Here is a 19,671-nt window from a genome sequence, read left to right as displayed (position 1 = left end):
TTTAGAACAATATATTATATTCTACAAGTGATATCAACGGACTCACATGATAAAAATCATTAAATCTTTGTTTTCGAAAGTTTAGGTTAAAAAATAAAATTTTGTTTTGAGATTTTTTAGAAAAAAGTGTTTTTTGATGTTTTCTGATGTTTTTTTTCTTTCTTTAAATGCTGGAATATTGTTGTCCTAAGAGGTCCTCAGAGGTCTCTCGAATTCTCCAAAGAATAAAAACGCAATCAACATTCTGAATGCGTTCGCTGCCCTCTTCCGCCCCGTCCACATTCGTGCGTACGTGTCATTGAAAAGCTGAATTGAATTGAATTGCGCCGATGCGTGCGTCTTGTCATTTTAATCGTGATGAGGTCATCCCAACAACCATCCACAATCACCCCATCTCACAAGGGAGATGAGGGAAATGACCAGTACAAAACGCATTGCATGACATTGCATCCCCTAAAAATTAATTTCATCTCTATTTTATTTTCCAAATATTTATCTTAATATTTTTGACGTTTTACTTGTTTTTGTGTGATTTAAAGGGATATGGATTAGCTAAGACATTGTTTTATCTTAGAATAAGAGATTATGAAAGTTTGGAAAATTCTCTATAAGATAAGACAAGAAAATAATTAAAATTTGGAATGTCCGGGTTTAAAAGTGCTAAAAAGTGGACATTTTCATTTTTTGGGAGTTTTCTTCCATTGCGTATATCTTGTAAAATATTCACCCTCGTACGGTGCTCTGAACACGAGTCACTTCTACCGCTGGCTTTGTACGGTGCTTTGAATCGAGTCACTTCTACCGCTACCCTTGTACGGTGCCCCGAACACGAGTCACTTCTGCCGCTAGCCTCGTACGGTGCCTTGAACACGAGTCACTTCTACCGCTACCCTCGTACGGTGCCCTGAATGAGAATCACTTTTACCGCTAGCCTCGTAAGGTACCTTGAACACGAGTCACATCTACCGCTACCCTCGTACGGTGTAATTTGTATTTTTTAGGATTTTCAGTAACAAATATCTTTTAATCTAACTCCATCGTTGTCAGTTTTGTCGAAAATTTTGATATTTTTCTGTTGTTTTTGAGTAATATTTAGAAGATAAACGACAACCAGTTGAATTTAATCGCTTGTATTTATATGATGTGTCTTTAGGGGGTGGCGTTTCCTGACGTCGTACCGGTGGGAACATTTTCGGCGCCGACGCCGTCTAGATCCATTTAAGGGCGAGCGGCGGGTCGCGCGGCGGCGGCGCCTGCTCAGTTCCGCGCCCGCCGACGCCGGTTACGCAGCGCGTGCACTACACGCCGCCTCCATCAAAAAGCCTACCTCTTACCTCTCAAAAATGTGTATACTAGTGTAAAACTAAACTATATGTGCATTCAGACATAACCTAGATATTTACTGAGTTTTATTCTTAATTAAAACAAAAAATAATGAAAAGTAACAAGTACCGCACCCTAAAAATACAAACTCAAATAAAAATCAAGTTACAATTAAATCATAGTGAATTATAGTAATTATTACTATAATTAATTAGAAATATAAGTGGAGGTATAGTGTGATGCGATTTGATACTTGATTCACTTCAGTTGAAGTTTAACTCTTGGTTTCGGTTTCAATTTCGTATTGTTTGGCGCGCATTGCTCGCCGACGTAGTCATGCTACCAAGTACTCGTACGAGTATACTTAGACTTTTACGTATTGTCGTCATTTCGGGTCAGGTCACGGGAAAATCGAACCCGCACACTCGTTACACATTATTGCTGCGCGGCTAGGAGCGCTGCCCTCGCCAAGCCAGCACGAGTGTGGGTGGGTAACGTATACAGGATAATTAATACAAAAAATACCAATAAAACATCAATACACTTTTAAAAAATCCACTAATCAAGTGAAAAATTGATTTAATTTCGTTTTTAATGTTTTTACAAACACCCTGTATAATTCTATAAGTTCTTACCGTAATTGTAAACTAGGTGTACGTGTGACGGTGTGACCTACCTTCGCGGAACACGTTTTCACTATTATTTTATGAGCTCACGGTTTTCGGAAAATATTACTTGTACTTTCCGTTGCTCCTCCTTCAATAACGTCTAATACGCTCATTGTCTGTCTATTCTATATTCTATTCACTACACACGTTTTATAATCATCGATTAAATAAAAACATTTAAAAAATAAAATAAAATCAAGTTTTTAAAAAATAAATTTTTGTGCTGCTGTGTGATTACTCGTATTTATCATAAAAGGGAATCTGCTCTCCCTGCCGGTTTGCATAATTTATTCGACTGCGTAACTTTCATCCCTTCAAGTGTGTAACCATGGCAACCTTGTGTAAACATGGGATGAAATATCAAGTACAAACTGCTAAAACTCCTAAAAGTCTTTTTGACGGAGATTTAAAACATTAGTGCGTTAATGAAAATGTAAATCTGTGCGCACCAAGAGGAGTGGAAACGTTTTGCGCTCATTAAAATAAAATTATTAATTAGAGTGAAAATATTTGCAGGCGGCGACGCCCAGCGAAAGAAAGCTCCAGCCGCATTCAGCGGCATTAAACATGATTAAGAGAAATAGAAAGGTAAACCGAGTTATGTTATTGATTTGTGCATTTTGTGTTTTGTAGGTGATATCTCGCAGTAATAATAGTGAGGTTTAATTGTTGTTTTGGTTTTAATAGCGCGGTATTAATTAACGAGCACAAATAAAATAAAACTAAATGTTTTGTTGTTAATTAAGAATTAGAATTATAATTAGAATTAGAATATAAAAATGAGTGTAGATTGTTTACGAGGTGATTAATTGAAATCATTAGGTGTGTGTTGGGTTGCGTTGAAATGAAAACGAAAGAAAACATCCTGTAGGATTGGATGTAAAGTGAACACACACGATTGTAATTGTCTGATTTACGACGGCATTAGCATTATTAATTAACTAATAATTGTGCGCGTACTGGGGATAAATCATGCAGTGCTTGTATTGCAAACAAATTGCAAGTTGGAATAGAATATTTTTTCTTTTATTTGTTTTTTTTTGTAATATATCGGGGCTTAAAATGCTAAAAATAGATAAAAAAATGTTTTATTTCAAAGAAATTTTACTGTATTTTAAAGTATTTATAAAAAAACTTCATATTTTTTGTGTTTTTGAGGATTTTTCGCGTTTAAATGGCTGAGTATTGCACAAAAATCAATATAAAGGCAATAGATGGCAGTCTAGTCGGTAAAACAGATTACTGTTAGTAGGAAACTGTCCTATACTACGTGGAAATTTATATTATTTACAAAAAATAAGATTATTTTACCAAAAACTTTGTTTTTCAAGTAAAAAATTACATTTTCGTTTGTTTGGCATCAATTTAGAGTGAAAAAAGTGAAAAATTGACGTTTATTGAACCTAACCTATAAAATACAACCAAAAGTTGACTGTAGCTGTCATTTCTACCCACTTTAATAACGTCAGTATTGAGTTATCATTAATTGAAACATTTCTTACTATTTTATTTTATTTCTTATTTTAGTCTTTATTTATCAAAAACAAAAAAAAACTTTATAATTAATGTAAATAAACGTTGTTAATGACATTTTGACATTTCTCGATCGTCGCGCCCGCGATTACCGACAGTAAATTGTGTTCTCACGCAGATAATACCAATACGAATGTCCGAGTCGCCCGAGCCGCCCGAGTAGCCCGAGATGAAGTCTTCCATTATAACTTATAACGATCTCCAACCGGCAGTGGATAACTATGTAGGTACACATGTACATCTGTACAAGTACGTACACTCTGCACGTGGAATAATATTGGAAAATTGGAAGCTCATCAGGTTCATCTCGGAGCAGTGCGCGAGTGCACTCGATTGGTCACTTAGTTCTTGCAGCGCTTGTTGTTCTTGTTTATTTCGGCGGTTTTCGAACCGCCAGAAGAAGCAGCGTTCGAGTTTGAATGAGCCATGGGAATGAGGACGGCCGAGTGCATCGCACGCATGCACCGTAATCATACATGGCTAAAATTGCTGCGGGGATTACAAATAGATCTTTAAGTTTCATTCTTAAACACGTAAAAATCAATACAAGACAATTTTCTTTCGCTTGGCTTTATTTTCACTTGAAATTCACTCGTTTTGTCGTGTTACAAAGCACTTTGCATTTGTTTCTCTTATCACGAGATGCTTATCGACGTAAATAAACACGTTACTGGCTAAAATATCACGCGAATAATAAATTGTTGAATTTTTATTTTTGCAAATTACCTATTCATTTATTCTGTTTCATGACTAAAATCAGTAATATCTTCAAGGTCACCCTATGAAGTAATGATTTGCATAACGTAATATTTCTTGCATACTTGTAATACCAGGGAGGTTTTCGATTCATAATTCATTTCAATTTTCCACCGCTTGCGTTCGTATCTGGAGATCTGCAGGTATTCGAGTGGAGGCGCGCTGCGCATAAATTCCATCCTTGCTCCTCCTGATAAATAATGCAAGCCGTGCGCGTGTCTTACACGTGCGCAACACGGGTATGAGTCTTGTACAGGTACCGGATGTCATGACTAAAAGTTCCGCTTTGGAAATACCAACTTAAACTAAACTCAAACTCAAATTTAAACTTAAACTTTAAGTTTAACTTTAACTCAAAGTCTTCGCTAAAACACACACTCTACTAGTTAGGAGTTGTTATCAATGTTCAAAATTTACTAAATTTTACCTAAAATATATTTTAAGTTTTTAATTTGCCCATAGATGGCGTGATATGTGAATATTTAAATTTTAATCATTTTGAGCGTCACTGCTTGAATTAAGTACCAACTTCCGGTTTGAGTGGCTTGATCTGCATAAAGGGTCGTTTCAGTTTCGGGTAGACACCGGTGCGCATCCCCGGATGCCCGCAGTAAACTAATATCACTTTATGTTCACTTTATGTTCACTTTACAAAGTGTCTGCTAAGCGACGCTTCCTTCTCTAATTACGCCCGATGGCGTGATTTACAAGCGGCGCGCAAACAACTCGTAAAATTTGTCATTAACTAGATCCTCACGGTACAGATGCTGCGGCGGTCGCAAGAAACCAAAACAAACACGCAGACAAAGCAATTGCAAGTGCAGCGCGCAAATGAAGTGAAAGATAAATATCAATAAAAACATGCCTCAATACGCATTCATTAGCAAACAAGCACATTTAATGTTAATTTATTTATGCACTGCGATGTGTTATAAAGGTTTTTGATATTAACCTATAATTAGAGAGCTTTGGAATGAGAAAAAGCTTGTGGGTAATTTTCCAAGTGTTTACTTTCTATAAAATACAGAATTTAATTTGTTTATGGTATATTATGTATCAAGTGCGCTAAATGGCACTTTAACCACGTTTAGTTACGTGATACTTACGTAATTTTTCTACTTTCATTTTATTTCTACGTTTAATTTTTATATTTGAATTTTTTACTTAAAAACTTCGTAAACTCCATCCCGTGACTAAAGTACTTTAGTCACGACCGTGATTAAATTGCCACTTTTCGTGTCTCAAAACCACAGAAAAAGTTATTTTAAATATTAAGTTGGATATTATTATCGATAGAGTTTTGAAAATCACACAAATGAAGCAAAACTTTTAAACAAAAACAAAATGCATAAAATGGTTTCTGCAAAATTGGATAAAACGTGGAAATCCGCAGCTGTGAATATTTTTGCCCCATCACGCTGTCTGCATCGGAAAATCCGCTCCATTTTCCTTTATTTTACTTTCCTCCTGCTGGATGTATAAAAATTCCGTATTTTTCCAGCATTTCCACACTTATTTCGATCCCTGCTCGTCACAACTAGCAGCGAATCGTAGAACCGTGGAAGACGGATTGATTACTCTTGCCTTTTCTTGCACGAGTGTTTTAATGTGTTGGTGCGATGCTTTTATAGCGAAAATCTAAAATTGCAACGGCGCGCCGCAGCGCATAAAAGCTCCAGACGGGGGTTTCATGACAGTCACAGCCTATAGTGCTTTGTATCGATCAAAACAACCACTCAAAAATAAATACGACAAAACATGAAAGCGCTGCAACCCAATATACATCACAAGCAAAGACATACAAAATAACCAACATTTTTCACTTTCATCATCATGTTATGTTTCCATTTGTACAAAACACAAACGAAACGAAAGTAAAAGCATCAAGTGGACCCTCTCGTTTTCATTCCGTCTAAACCTTTAACTGCGCATGCGCGTGTGTGCGTAAAAATCACAAAATAAGTGGTCGCGTCGCACAGTGGTTGTCCTTACATTCCAGCAGCGCGGCGTGTTTCGTGAAAAGCGCTTCTCATCGTAATTAATAACTCGAAGCCCTCGAAGATCGTCTTGCGCTTGCGTAACGCGAACGCAAACGAACACATGCATAATTAATTTGGTCGCGTCGCGCGTTCATTCATCTTTTTTCTCGGCGGAGCGCCTAATAAGGGACTTCCATCGGTCAGCAAATCTATTTCCAACTACAACTTGTACATATCCACTAACAAATTATAAGTTTAAATTTGAAAAAGATTTATTACATTCCAAAACAAATATTTTAATGCTGTGGTGATGTATATTAAGTTGCATAACTTCAGGGGTAGCAATAAAACAATTTAATTTAATATTTGAAGTCAATCACCTTTCTTTGAATAATACACGATTGTGATATCAATGAACATTTAAGGAAACACAACATCCTTTAAAAGAATATCGAAATTCATGTTCGACAATGAATTCATTCATCGATTGTTCGCCGAACGACGCGATACGCATCTCGAAAAAAACCAAATGCACACATATTGCTCGTTGTTGTGAAAACCGTTAGCGAAAATCAATCGATCGGTCGCGATTTGCGCGTTTAAGCACCGACTCTTATCGCTTTATAAACCTGTGGAACTGCCCACGATGCGCGTTCATGTTTGTCGCGCGTTTTGTTGTCGTTATTATATCGGGGGCAAGTGAGTGCTTAGCGCTTAAGTAATTCTGTTCGCAACACACACTGCTCGTAACTCTCAGCCGGCTGTAAACCGTGTGGGCCGTGCGTGAATATTTGCTCGCACAATGAGTAGCCAGGTTTTATGGTTAAGACACTAACCTGTTCTATTGCGCGCTTGCGCCCACAAACACGTTTAATGCGAATTGCGAGAAATTCGACACATAAAGATCATGCATTTGATATTAGCTTACAAATTGCCTACAACAACGCCATCTATTAACTGTATTTATAAATTACTAGCTTCCGTACGCGTCTGTAGTCACAGAAGAAGTAACAATGAAGTAGAATGGCGGGAAGTTTAAAATGGTGGAAAGTATAGTCTATGGAAGTATAGTGTACAGTCTCCATAGTGTAGTCAATTGGATTTGATGTTGACGTAGCTGTCGGTAATACAGTGTGATAATACAGTGTGATAGTACTATAGTACTTAGGTTTGAGCTTCATTGCTGGAATGCTAGATGGCGTTAAAGTAGTCAAATAGCCAGATGCAGAGGTATTATTGGCTAAACAATTTCTTTATTTTATTTTAAAAATTATTTTTTTTATTAAATAAAAAGTAGCCTATAACCATTAGGGGACCACTAAGAATATGTGTACAAATTTTCATGATGATCGGGTAAGTAGTTTTTGCGTGAAAGTGTAACAAACATCTGGATTTTCGCATTTATAATATTAGTAGGGATATGATTGGTTATGATTAATTTTAAGGTTCAAGTGTATGTCGCTTGTATAAACATCAAAATTAATTGAGTTATTATTCATGCGCGTGATTAAATATGCATCGAAATCAATTTACGAATGCACGCTCGTAATTTATACAATTTTGTTAATTAATCGTTTTTCATAAATTATTTATCGCTGGCATGGAATTAATGCCACCGCGAGCGAAGACGAATCGGTTGTCTCTTTGGGCTTCGACTCTCTACGACCGTGTGATTCTCAACCATTTGCCTAACAAGTGTTGAAATCAAAGCGCTAGTTCAATCTCAGCGCTCGGATCTTTTAAGCTAATTAAGTTTCATGTTCAAGCGCTTGAAAACGAGAGGAACATTGCGCGCATTTGCACCCAGGAATAACATATCAATTCGCGCGCGAGCACTCGGTGCAATTAATAAAACGTTTTCACTCGTTGTAACACAATTAATCACTATAAGTGTATTGTGTGTTGCCTACATTGGAAATGGCTGTGTGTGGCGGCTTTGAGAGTGCATTTCGCGGACTGATTTTGCATTGAGATGCGAGGGAGATTGATGGAGACGAGATCCAGCGCATGCTGGACAATCGAATGACAGCATGATAAATATTGTCATGTCAGGATTAGAGATTCTATGCGTAGTTTTAGAAAAATGTTGTTTTTGACGTTTTAGTGCTATTTGTGTTGCCTAATTTGGAATAATAGAGTCAGGCGACATTTTTAGGACGTCCTGATTCTCTTGTATAGAATTTTGACATCTGGGTCAATGCGAATCAGGAAATAACCTCAATTTTTGTGTTTCCAGGTGACACCATCAGGCTCACAGTGTATAACCTATGATGAAGCATCATGGAAGGCATCTGTTGAAGATTCCGGAAAACCTGAACCGGAAATAACTCTTATTTCATCTTCTGCAGCTCCTATAAAACAAACAAGAGCGAAAAAAGTTAAAAATTATTTCAAAAAATGTAAAGATGCACTCGGGGCACGTATAAATGGAGATTCTGCATCTTCAGGAGGTCCTGAAGAGCAAACCTCGTGGTATCTTGAACGGTCAACCTCTGTGTCGACGACTAGTGGCGAACAACCGGAAATTGACATCGATTTAGACGGTGATACGCCGACCGTGGTGCATTTTCGAAAGAAAACAGACTCTGCTAACATAATAAGGGCTGCAGCGGAGGATAATGCCAAGACAAGTCAACTGCAGGAGGAGGAAGAGTTTGATAGTGAGCAGATGTTGGATAGGGATCGTCAAAGAGCGTCGGGGTCGTCCTGGGATGAACGCGCGAGTTTATATGCGGAGGACTATACGGAAAACGGGGTGAATTCGATTTTCTCGCTTGAGAATGCAGACGCGAAGCGGGAAGTGCGCGAGAATCGGGAGACTGAAGTAACCGAGTGTGTGCGAGAGGAAAGGGTTGCAGGGATTGCTGAGAGTGAGGACTGTGATGATATCATGGGGGTAAGTGGATAGTAAATTAGGTTTTTATCGTAAAATATAAAAGAAAATTCATGTTTTGCTAAAAATTTCTGCAAAATGTGAATTTTTTGCTACTAAAACATTTTTAACACTCTGTATCTCCTGAAATAATTATGCCATTATCATATTTTATTCATTTTATGAAAGATAAAAGGTTTCTTAACATCTTTTGTGAATTTTACTGGTCAAATGTTGCTAAAACTTCCTTAAAATCATTTTTTGCAAAAAAATCATGTTTTTCTATAAATCACTTTTTATTTTTACAAAAAATCACTTTTCACACTCTGTATCTCCTAAAATAATTATTTCTTGGTCATATTCTATTAATATTTTGAAAGATAAGAGCGTTTTTTTTATAAAATTTACAATTTTCGCCTTTCAATTGTTGCTAAAACTCCAAGAAAAATCAATTTTTAATTTTTAAAAATTCAAAAAATCAACAAAAACGCATTAAAAACCTAACCTATTTCTTAATTAATTTAAATTTGCTTCGAATTTCATCGACTTGGTGGTCTGGGTCACGCCTCAATCAATTAACTCCAAACGATTCGTTTTTGTTTAATTGCGTAACGTTTATTTATGCAGATTAGCGCCGGTCGTCAACGCTCGTCGTCCAAACACAGAAACATAAAAAATTTAAAAAGTTTTTTTTCTTCCACGTCTACTTATCGGCGATTTGATCGGTGTTTTCAACAGATTATTCATTGATTTGACACTTGATTACTAATTATTTATCAGAGCAGTTACACAAAAAAAACGTGGCATTAATTTGCGAATTTTTAAAATTTGCATTTCGAGCGTCGAAATGCGAAACGAAACGAAATAAAATGTAGGTAAAGCAATAACGGTAATAATTACCGCTTTTTTGGCATTAATCGTCATCCTGCTCGTCCTGCACATGTTGAAACATGATGAACAGATTTATTAATTAGCGTGAAATTTATTTATGTTACTGTCGACATTTCGATGAAGAGATAAGAATTTTTCAACTCTAAAATAGCGAAAATTCTTCGGATTTAATTTAAATTTACCGTAGAAGTAAATTAAGTGATTGGAATACCCGAGTAATAAACTAGCGCCCCTTAGCATTTCATTATCGATGGTTTAAAGCTCTAAACAGGCACAAAACGCCAAATATGGCGACCGCCGCCGCGCCATATTGAGTCCGATAAAAAAACACGGTAACATTTGTTGCTTTCCACAACACAGTACAACACATTTCGTTTGAGTTTTCTTTCAACGCAAAACGGCTGAAGATTTAGATGACTTGGACCTAGTGTTACGAGGTTATAAGGTTGGCCGGAAGCCAATGGTGGCGTATTGGCGAATGAATTCAGATGCACTTTCACCTTTCCTTCGCCGGTGATCCTCCACGCGCACGTATCGATAAACATGTCGTCGGCGGGCGGCCATAATCGTAATTATTTCATGCGGACAATGCGAAGTGAACACCGAGTTGTCGAGGTTCGTGCTCGTGCGCGAACATACTCGGCGTACACATGATATGATAATACATTCAACATTCAAGACGTTCCTCCAGTCGGCAACCAGTAGTACTAGTAGTAGTCAACATATGTTTTTGTCTCTGTAAACATTCTCATCATGCGCATGCGTAATACAACATACGGAAGTATATTGGGTTGCCTATATTTCAAAACAAAAAATTTATATGTTTAATGATAGAAAGTGTATTATTTAACGCATAATTTATCATCTCAGGTACAAACAATTGTGGTTATGTAATTTTCAATGCATGAAAATGAAAATTCACTTTGCTTTCGGTGTAATTTACGAATGATTAAACGTTTGGCGTTTTTGAGTGGCTTATCGGCGATAGATTGAATAGTTTATAGTTGAAACTATTGTTTTGCACAAACGGGAACTTTCTTTCGTCTTTTTTGTTGACGTATTATTACTGGAAGCGTTTAATATGTAAAGTCGGTAATGTCAGGTTGATTTACAGATGTTGGGAACAATTACAATTATGACGCCCACAGACGTTTGTGTTTTGTACGCGCGGTTTATAGGTTATGTGCCACTGAATGTCGACGCAAGGTGTGACCGAAACACTTTCTGTTATAATCATATAAACAGTAAATAAACACACTGTATGTTTTTTTGTTTGGCGATGTATTGAAATGATAAGTAGGAACGACAACTTCTTTAGCGTTTGCTGTGCGACAGGAAGAAATCACAATAGACATATGGTTGTTGTGTTTGGGTGTGAGTTGAGTTGCGGACAGTCGGACGTTGAAATGCAAATGAGTGAATGACGGGCGAATGCGTGCGCGCGCCATATTTGCAATGTGCAAAAATGGTTTTCGTATCGATCACTTTCAAATCGATAAGCGCGCGCTCATAAATCGCAATTAAATTGCGACCTAACCTAACTTAATCGCTAGAATTAGGTTATACTTGCATTGTTTTCATATTTTTTTTTATATTTTAGGTTATAAATCTTAAACTAATGTTAATTTCTATTAGATTTAAATAGTTTTTAAGGTTTAAAGTGATGGAAATGTGAAAAAATCGATTTCGGTTTGGTTTCAAAAGAAAATTTAGAAAGTTCAAATCGCTCAGTCATTTGTTACACGCCGCGACAAGACAACACACAACGTGGTTTTTGATTTTTTGTTTTTTTGTGTGTTTTAAAATTTTAATCCCTAAAAGCAGCCATTAACGACCGAACATCACTGACCCAGTTTCCACTCGCCACACACAACACACAACAATATCATCACTTAGTGAATGAACGTATCTTCGAATTTAAATGAGATCGAAATGAATTCAATGAATTTATGCTAATGATATGTGTTCAGTGAGTAACAGAAAAAGAAAAAGAAAAAGAAATGAACACAAAGTAAGACCAAAGTCAAATATTTTCCTCCATGTGTAATTTGAGCGTAAATAAACCCAGTTAAGCACACTGCGCACAGTTAGCGTAGTTATTCTAGTTAAACATCGATTTATTAAGTGGATCAACACTGATAGCGTTGGTGCTTTTTTCTTCGTCTTTAACTCGTAACTCGCGATGCTTATTGGTTATTATTTGCTATTGCGTGCAGTTGGTAACCAGACCAATGGAGTAATGGACCAATCGACCAATATTTCGTACGGTTTACTATTATATTATCTAAGCATACATATAACAATATTTTTGTTGGTGTATTGAGCGCGTGCGGCATAACAAACGTGCTAATTCGTGTTAATTGATTACCTGCTAACCTAAAAGCTCAAATTCGTGCGCAATTATATAATATTTACGTAACGGGTTGTATGAGGATATAAATTAGGTAGGTAGGTAGGTAGAGGTATAGATGGCGTTGCGAGACGCTAATTTTTGACATTTGCGGATGTTTCGGGCGCGCGGTGTGAGTAACGCCGGGCACGTTTCGGACATTTCGCGCAATTAATAAATAAGGACGTATATTGCATATCCGCGAATTTACGCTGAGATCGCGCACGATTCGGAGATAAATAATCAAGTTGTTATGACGGTCAAAAATTGAAAAATTCAAAAATGTTGAATTTATTATCGGGAAAAAGTAATAATAAATTGCGCATGGAAAATATCACGTGCCGATAACAATAACATATTTGTGTTGTTGTTTAAGATTTATAAATGTGAAAACAATGGAATTACTAAGCAAACATAACCTAATTTTGCAGATTAACTAAGAAAAGCAATAGTTAACTCCTGAAAATCACAAAAAACGTCAAATAAAAGCTATTTTCACATTTAAATATAATAAAAACTTTATGATAATGAAAAATATAGTTATTAGTGATTCCTTTAAAGTTTAAATCAATCAGATCGAGCAATTATTTCGTTGTCAGCAGACATTTAAACATTTTGTAAACTTTTTTTCTGAATTTTTTCGATTGAATTTTTTTATTTTCTTTCTGCTTATTCAGTATTAACATAAATTAAAATAAAATTTTTCTGCTTCTGAAAACAATATATTTATTATTGTTTGTGTTTCATATTTCTGCTAATAATATTACAATCAATTATAAATAAATTAGTAATTAGTCATTTATATCCACTGCTGGTGTATTCGTTACATAAATTAGCACTAAATAATAATTAACTGGAAGCCACATCCACACCCATGCCATGATTGTTACACTCCTTGCCTCTCATCGTTTCTATTTCGTTCAAATTGTTCCAACTTCAAAGTCGACTTTGGGTTAATTATCGATCGGTATTTACAATATGTATGCGCGCGTTCGGCATTAATTAATGCGCTTCCTAACTCGTCACGACGCGTTCTAACGTTGAGAAATCCAATGTGTGTGTGTGTGTTAGTGTTTGTGAACAATCAAGCGATCGCCGATAATAGCTAATTACGTGCGTAAGATACGTACGCGCGCTAAATTAAATCCGTCACTCAATCGAAAGCGAAACACATTTCGGCGGGACGCAGATGCAGACGAAATGCAATAGTATTCAAGTTCGATGAACGCGACTCATACACACGCGCATGCGCACTGGAAATATTTCCCGAACATAGGTTAGGTTTGTGTGCGCCTGCAGCGCCGATTCGAATGCGATTCGAATATTGAAAGTCATCTATCGTAATTTCCGATAAACAAAAAACATGCATCGCGCGCAGACGTCAAGATAACAAGCCTCAACACATTTACGACGATTATGTTGATCATCATCATCATCACATAACAATTTTTATTGTTGCTGATTGTTGCTGATTGCGCACGGTTTTACTTTCGGATTTAAAATTTTTCTCTTTTCTTTTGCTTGCGTAACAAACAACGAAAAACACAATTAAAAAGTGTACTAATTATATTTTCGGTCCAGTGAAGAGTAGGAGAGTAAAAGTGTACATATGATTTCCCTTTCGATAGCGTCCTGGATGCCGGGCACGATTCGATAATAACCGTTTCGATTTTCGATCGTTACTTCTTTGTTTATTGTGCGCACTGATCATAACACAACATGATTCACATGCTTCGGATGTGATTGTTATGATTGCTCGGCGCGCTTATTATGCTTATTATATTTATTACAACGATATTGCGACATATTGTTGGTGTATCTCTGCGTGCGATCTATGCATAGATACTTGAAATGCGGAATATAATTAAAGGTTAAAACTCTTCTTTAAAAAGGGTTAATGTAATCGGGAATCAGTCATCAGTCACTGTAATCGTAATCATAAGGTTTAAAATGTTTAGAAGGCTACTGACAGCGGAATAATAATCCGATTTGGATGATTAAAAGTTTAAATTAACCATTAATAACTATATTATTTGTTATTGTAAAGTTTTCGTTAAATTTATTGGTGGAAATTGTTTTTTTATGTTTTTAGCAAATTTTGATAAGTAAAAATTTATTTTTAAAGTTAAAATGTTTAAAAGGCTACAGACACCGGAATATTAATCCGATTTAGATGATTTAATGTTTAAATTAATCATTAATAACTATTTTTTTTATAATTGTAAAGTTTTTGTCAAATTTATCGGTGGAACTTCCTTTTATTTGATGTTTTTAGCAAATTTTTGTAAGTAAAAATTTATTTTTAAAGATAAAATGTTTAAAAGGCTACTGACAGCGGAATAATATTCCGATTTGGATGATTAAAAGTTTAAATTAATCATTAATAACAATATTTCTTGTTATTGTAAAGTTTTTGTCAAATTTATTGGTGGAAGTTCCTTTTATTTGATGTTTTTAGCAAACTTTAATAATTAAAAATTTTTTTTGTGTAATGTGTAAATGGCTACTGACAGCGAAATATTAATCCGATTTTATTTATTTAAACTTTAAATAAATCTCTAATAACTATATTTTTTATTATCACAAAGATTTCATTAAATTTATTTGTGAAAATGACTTTTATTTGATGTTTTTCTAAAATTTTATGTAAAAAATTATTTTTTAAGATTATAAAATGTTTAAATTGCTACTGGCAGCAAAGTAATAATCCGATTTTATTTATTTAAACTTTAAATCAACCATTAATAACAATATTTTCTGTTACCATAAAGTTTTCATTAAATTTATTTGTGAAAATGGCTTTTATTTGATGTTTTTTCAAAAATTTAATGGAAAAATTTAATTTTAAAGGTTGTAAAATGTTTAAATTACTACTGACAGCAAAGTAATAATCCGATTTAATTTATTTAAACTTTAAATTAACCATTATTTACGATATTTTCTGTTACCATAAAGTTTTCATTAAATTTATTGTGGGAATAGCTTTTATTTGATGTTTATGGCAAAATTTTGGTATATATCAGTTTTAATTGTTAATAAATATTTAATGCATCACCTAAAATCATCATATATGGTATCAAATGAAAGCCTGCGATAGGATGAACAAATAATGTCACAATTATTTCATTACAATTATTATGACGGAAGTGACAATAAAATAATTCCACATCTTAATTATTCCCATAATTTAGCGACATTTACTCTTCAAAAAAAAAAATTCCAACAGTAGGTTTCATCTAATCCTCTTAGGTCGAGTGTCGTGCGATACGTATCACCTGTGAAAGCACACGGGACCGTATTAGGCATTTTATCGCCGTTTATAGCGCTTATTATTATCCTCGCTCACAAAAACCCTTCCGTACGTTTTGATTGCCGCAGTCTTCCGATTTCACGCGTCCGCTTACATTTCGCATGTTATTTATTGCATATTTTGCCCATCCACCAATACGCCGCTTGCTTTTATTTAGTTGTCAGATGAATTATGCGAATATCGCGAAATGCATCAACGCCATATACGTCCGCTCCTCAATTAAGCGCGTGCATTTGTTTCTAGTCTAGACCCAATCATATTCACGACGTTTCCACTTTCATCGGGCGACTATATTCTTAAATAGGTTGCCGAGGCAGAGAAAAAAAAAGGTCCGTGTGTCGAGGAGTGCGTTATTAATGCGTTACCGAAACGAAGCGGAGCTTTCAACAAACGCGTGCGGAGTGGAAACGTCGTTTAATTATCTTAATTAGTCGGCTGTTATTAATCACAATGTCGAGGTTGTTCTCTTGTCTCATTGTGAAGCATCGCTATTGTGCGATGGATATTTTTTTCAGGAACGTATTTAGTTTTTATTTAATTATTAGTTTTGAAATTTTAGCATAGATGGTGCTAAAATAGCGAAATTTTATTTTTTTTAATTGAATTTTGTTTATTTTTTGGTTAAAATTATTTAATACGGTTCTGTTAAACGCCGGAGACAATACAATAAAACGAGCTTGATTCGTTTCGATCGGGAACCATCCGGAAATGAATACTACGGACATCCGGCGACGCACACATCACTCACACGTGAATGGACGCGCTGTTCGCGACGTCTATTAGGTTATGTTACAACACAATGAGCGCAGCTACGCTTACAACCCTCGTTCAATCAAATAAAGCGCTTCAATTCACAAAGGAATACAAATAAAAAGTTATCTAGGGTTAAATCTGCATGAAATTTGCTATTCAGCAAAGACAAATAAATAAAAATCCGTAGTTTTGTATGAGAATAGTGTATTAACTGTCAAGTGTGATAAACAGCACTTTAACCACGTGTAACGACGTAATGCTTACGCTATTTTTCTTCTTTCATTTTATTTCTACCTGTCTTTCAAATGCGCAGACGCAAGCCCGTGGCTAAACCCGTGGCTAAAGTACTTTAGTCACGACCTTGACCATTCGTGATTAAAAAAAACACTTTTTGTGTCTCAAACAGTTAAAAAAAATGACACTTTAAAAGTGGAAGTAAAAAAATATTATTTTAGACAAATTTATAAATTATTAAAGATCACACTGACATAAATTTTGTTTTTGTAGCACAAATGAGGTGAAAATATTGAATTTCCTCTATTAAAAAATAAAGACTCGTATTTTGAACGACTACTAATTAAACTCATTTATCTAGCAATATCTAGCAATATCTAATAAAATCTATTTAAATGCAAATCCGAATCCGATCGGAAAAATTGTCTATTTCGGATAAAGAACGAGCAAGTAGCACGCAACACGAATCTTCACCTCTTGACGGAAGCGAATCTAGCATATATCCAATATCAAAATTTACATAATCAATAAGATATCTGAACGGAAATTAAATAATAGAATTTGAGGAATGCACGAATTAAATCTGCGGTCTGTTTATAGACGATTTTCAAGATATCCCAATGATAACCAATGCTTGAAAAATCAATGTTAATTTTAATTAATTAACCTAAACTGTTTTTGAATTTCTACCGCTGCTGCTGCTCCGCTTTCTACAATTAAAAAAAGTGCATTATTATAATGTGTCGAAATGATCATAACCGCTGACGCTAATAACCAACTTGGTCCACGAAATAAAATAAAGCCACTTAACTAATTTACACGTTACACGCCGAACCGAATTCGGAGATTCGCTCGACGCTCGTGGTGAAAATCGAACGCAAATTACTCGTAAATTTATCGAGGCGCGCATTTGGATTAATTATTTAATGGACACATAAAAACTAATTATTATATTGACTCTCATTTCGATACTGTGAGTATAAGTAACTCTCAATAAAACTAAACCCGTTTGCTTTCATTCAAAAATTTTATTTTTATTTTTATTTTTATTTTTACTCTCAATTATTTTTTCATCGATGTTTTTATCCAGCCCTTATAATTATATCTATTGATAGGCCTTGAATGCAGGAAGCATGCGAACAATGCGCCCCTATTACAACCCTCTATTATATACATTTTTTTCTTCTTCTTTTCTTTGCTCGGTTTCACCCCACAGTGAATTTCATTATCGTGCACTGTATTTACTCGTACGAGTACATGGATGATAGAAACAATAAACCATCGAGACATCAAGTTTATTATATTACATCGGCGCGCAGCACGCCTTAATTTACAAGTGTGTAAATATATAAATCAAAAATGTCGCCGTGCGCACACACATTATACCCCAACCCCTTTTTACTCGTACCGCGTGCGATGTGAGCATAGAGAACACATTAATGTCGTTTTAGAGTCAGTTGGTTTAATTTGCGGCTTGCTGTCACAGCGGGTCATCTTTCGTCGTGTTTCTATTTGTTTAGTTTTATATTTTCTAACATTAGTATTACATTACTATGTTATTCTTGGGTTTTTGTTTGTTTGTGACGCTTTCTAGCGAAAACTATTGGATGGATTTTGGTAAATTTTTGTGGGAAGATAGTTTAGACTTTGGAGAATAATATAGGTTAGTTTTTGTTGTAAAAATTTAACGAGAAGGGTGTGAAATAAGGGATGAAAGTTAGTATTGTGATTAAATAGAAGTTGTAGTAAGATAATTCATATATAGATAGCGTGAAATGAATTTTTAGAATTTTATTAATACGTTTTTAAATGATTTTGAGTGTATTTGTATGTTTGTGACGCTTTCAAGCATAAACTACTCGACGGATTTTAATAAAATTTGGAGTAGAGATAGTTTGCACTTTGGAAAATAACATAGGCTACTTTTTGTTATAAAATTTTAACTGCAAGTGTGTAAAATAAGAGTTTAAAGTTGATATATTGATTTAATCGTAGTTACCGTGTTATAATTCACACATAGATGGCGTTAAAGTGCGTTTTTAAACCTTTTTCATTCCTTAAACACTTATATTTTTTTATTGGACAGATTTATCTTAGCCTGTAGTTTAAAAACACACGAAAAAAAGCGTAGGTGCAAATCGAACCGAAAATATTCGCCTTTATTTTATTTCTACTTCTTTCTTTCTTCTTTTTTCATACCAATTCATCATGAAACAGTATTCTTCCTTCGCAGCAAATTACCCGCGATGATTTGTGCAATTCACCATCATTTTTTCTCCTCTCCGACGCGTAATTTATTTCCTATCGATATGATTTGTGTTTTTCGTAATTTGATACACGCACCACATCGTGGGTTCTCTTCCTTTCTAAACGTTTCACTGTTTCACTAACTGCAGTGGGTGGTTTGCCTGCGTAATAAATAATTTATCACGTGTATTTATGTTTTTTCAGGAGAAATGTGACGTCGCTACTCTGGTCGACCGCCATTTTGGAGAGCTGTACGTGAACTACACGCACACCAGATGGAGTCTCATCCGGCAAGCGCGCGATCTCCTCGTGTGCGAATATCACGGCTGCCTCAAGCGCTTCGAACACGAATTCTGCCTACCGGCGAGCATGCTGCTTCAAACTGTTAAGGTAATCATTAAAATATTACTCAGGATATTAATACTCGATCGATATCTTGATTATTCAAACGAAAAAATCACGCGCAAGCTAGAAATATTTCGAAATATTTTGTGAGGTGATTTATGGCCCGCGCGGAATAATTAGAAAGTGTTGCATAGATTTTCACCTATATTATTATAAATTCGAGTGAAAATGAGCCGACAAACGATGAGTCGAGAACAAACAGCTTGTGAAATATTAAGCTTTTTTTCGGTGTGTCTCACGCTGTGCGTTAAAGATGAGGATGAGGGTCGTGCGCCTGATTGACGGCAACCCAATTTACATCTTCGAAAATC

General features: G+C 35.3%; 1 protein-coding gene across 3 annotated transcripts in view; it reads left to right on the top strand.

Annotated features, from left to right (window-relative positions):
* Nucleotides 1-19,671, top strand: part of LOC135793505 (uncharacterized) — a 115,885-nt gene that overhangs the window by 14,144 nt on the left and 82,070 nt on the right. For 2 of the 3 annotated variants that reach the window (XM_065304501.1, XM_065304500.1), the window contains exons 2-3: nt 8,496-9,155; nt 19,160-19,345. In XM_065304501.1, coding sequence (XP_065160573.1) covers nt 8,496-9,155; nt 19,160-19,345 — 846 coding nt within the window. Of the gene's footprint in view, nt 1-2,427; nt 2,580-8,495; nt 9,156-19,159; nt 19,346-19,671 lie in introns of those variants that run through there. The other variant, XM_065304502.1, reaches the window with a different exon arrangement.

The sequence above is a fragment of the Atheta coriaria genome, unplaced genomic scaffold (assembly GCF_025399875.1).
Source record: "Atheta coriaria isolate IRGN ID8LTWV9N9 unplaced genomic scaffold, Caltech_Dcor_3.1 hic_scaffold_6_pilon, whole genome shotgun sequence".
Classification (NCBI taxonomy): domain Eukaryota; kingdom Metazoa; phylum Arthropoda; class Insecta; order Coleoptera; family Staphylinidae; genus Dalotia; species Dalotia coriaria.
Note: the sequence above shows the minus strand (reverse complement) of the source record. Positions and strands in the feature narration are given on the sequence as shown.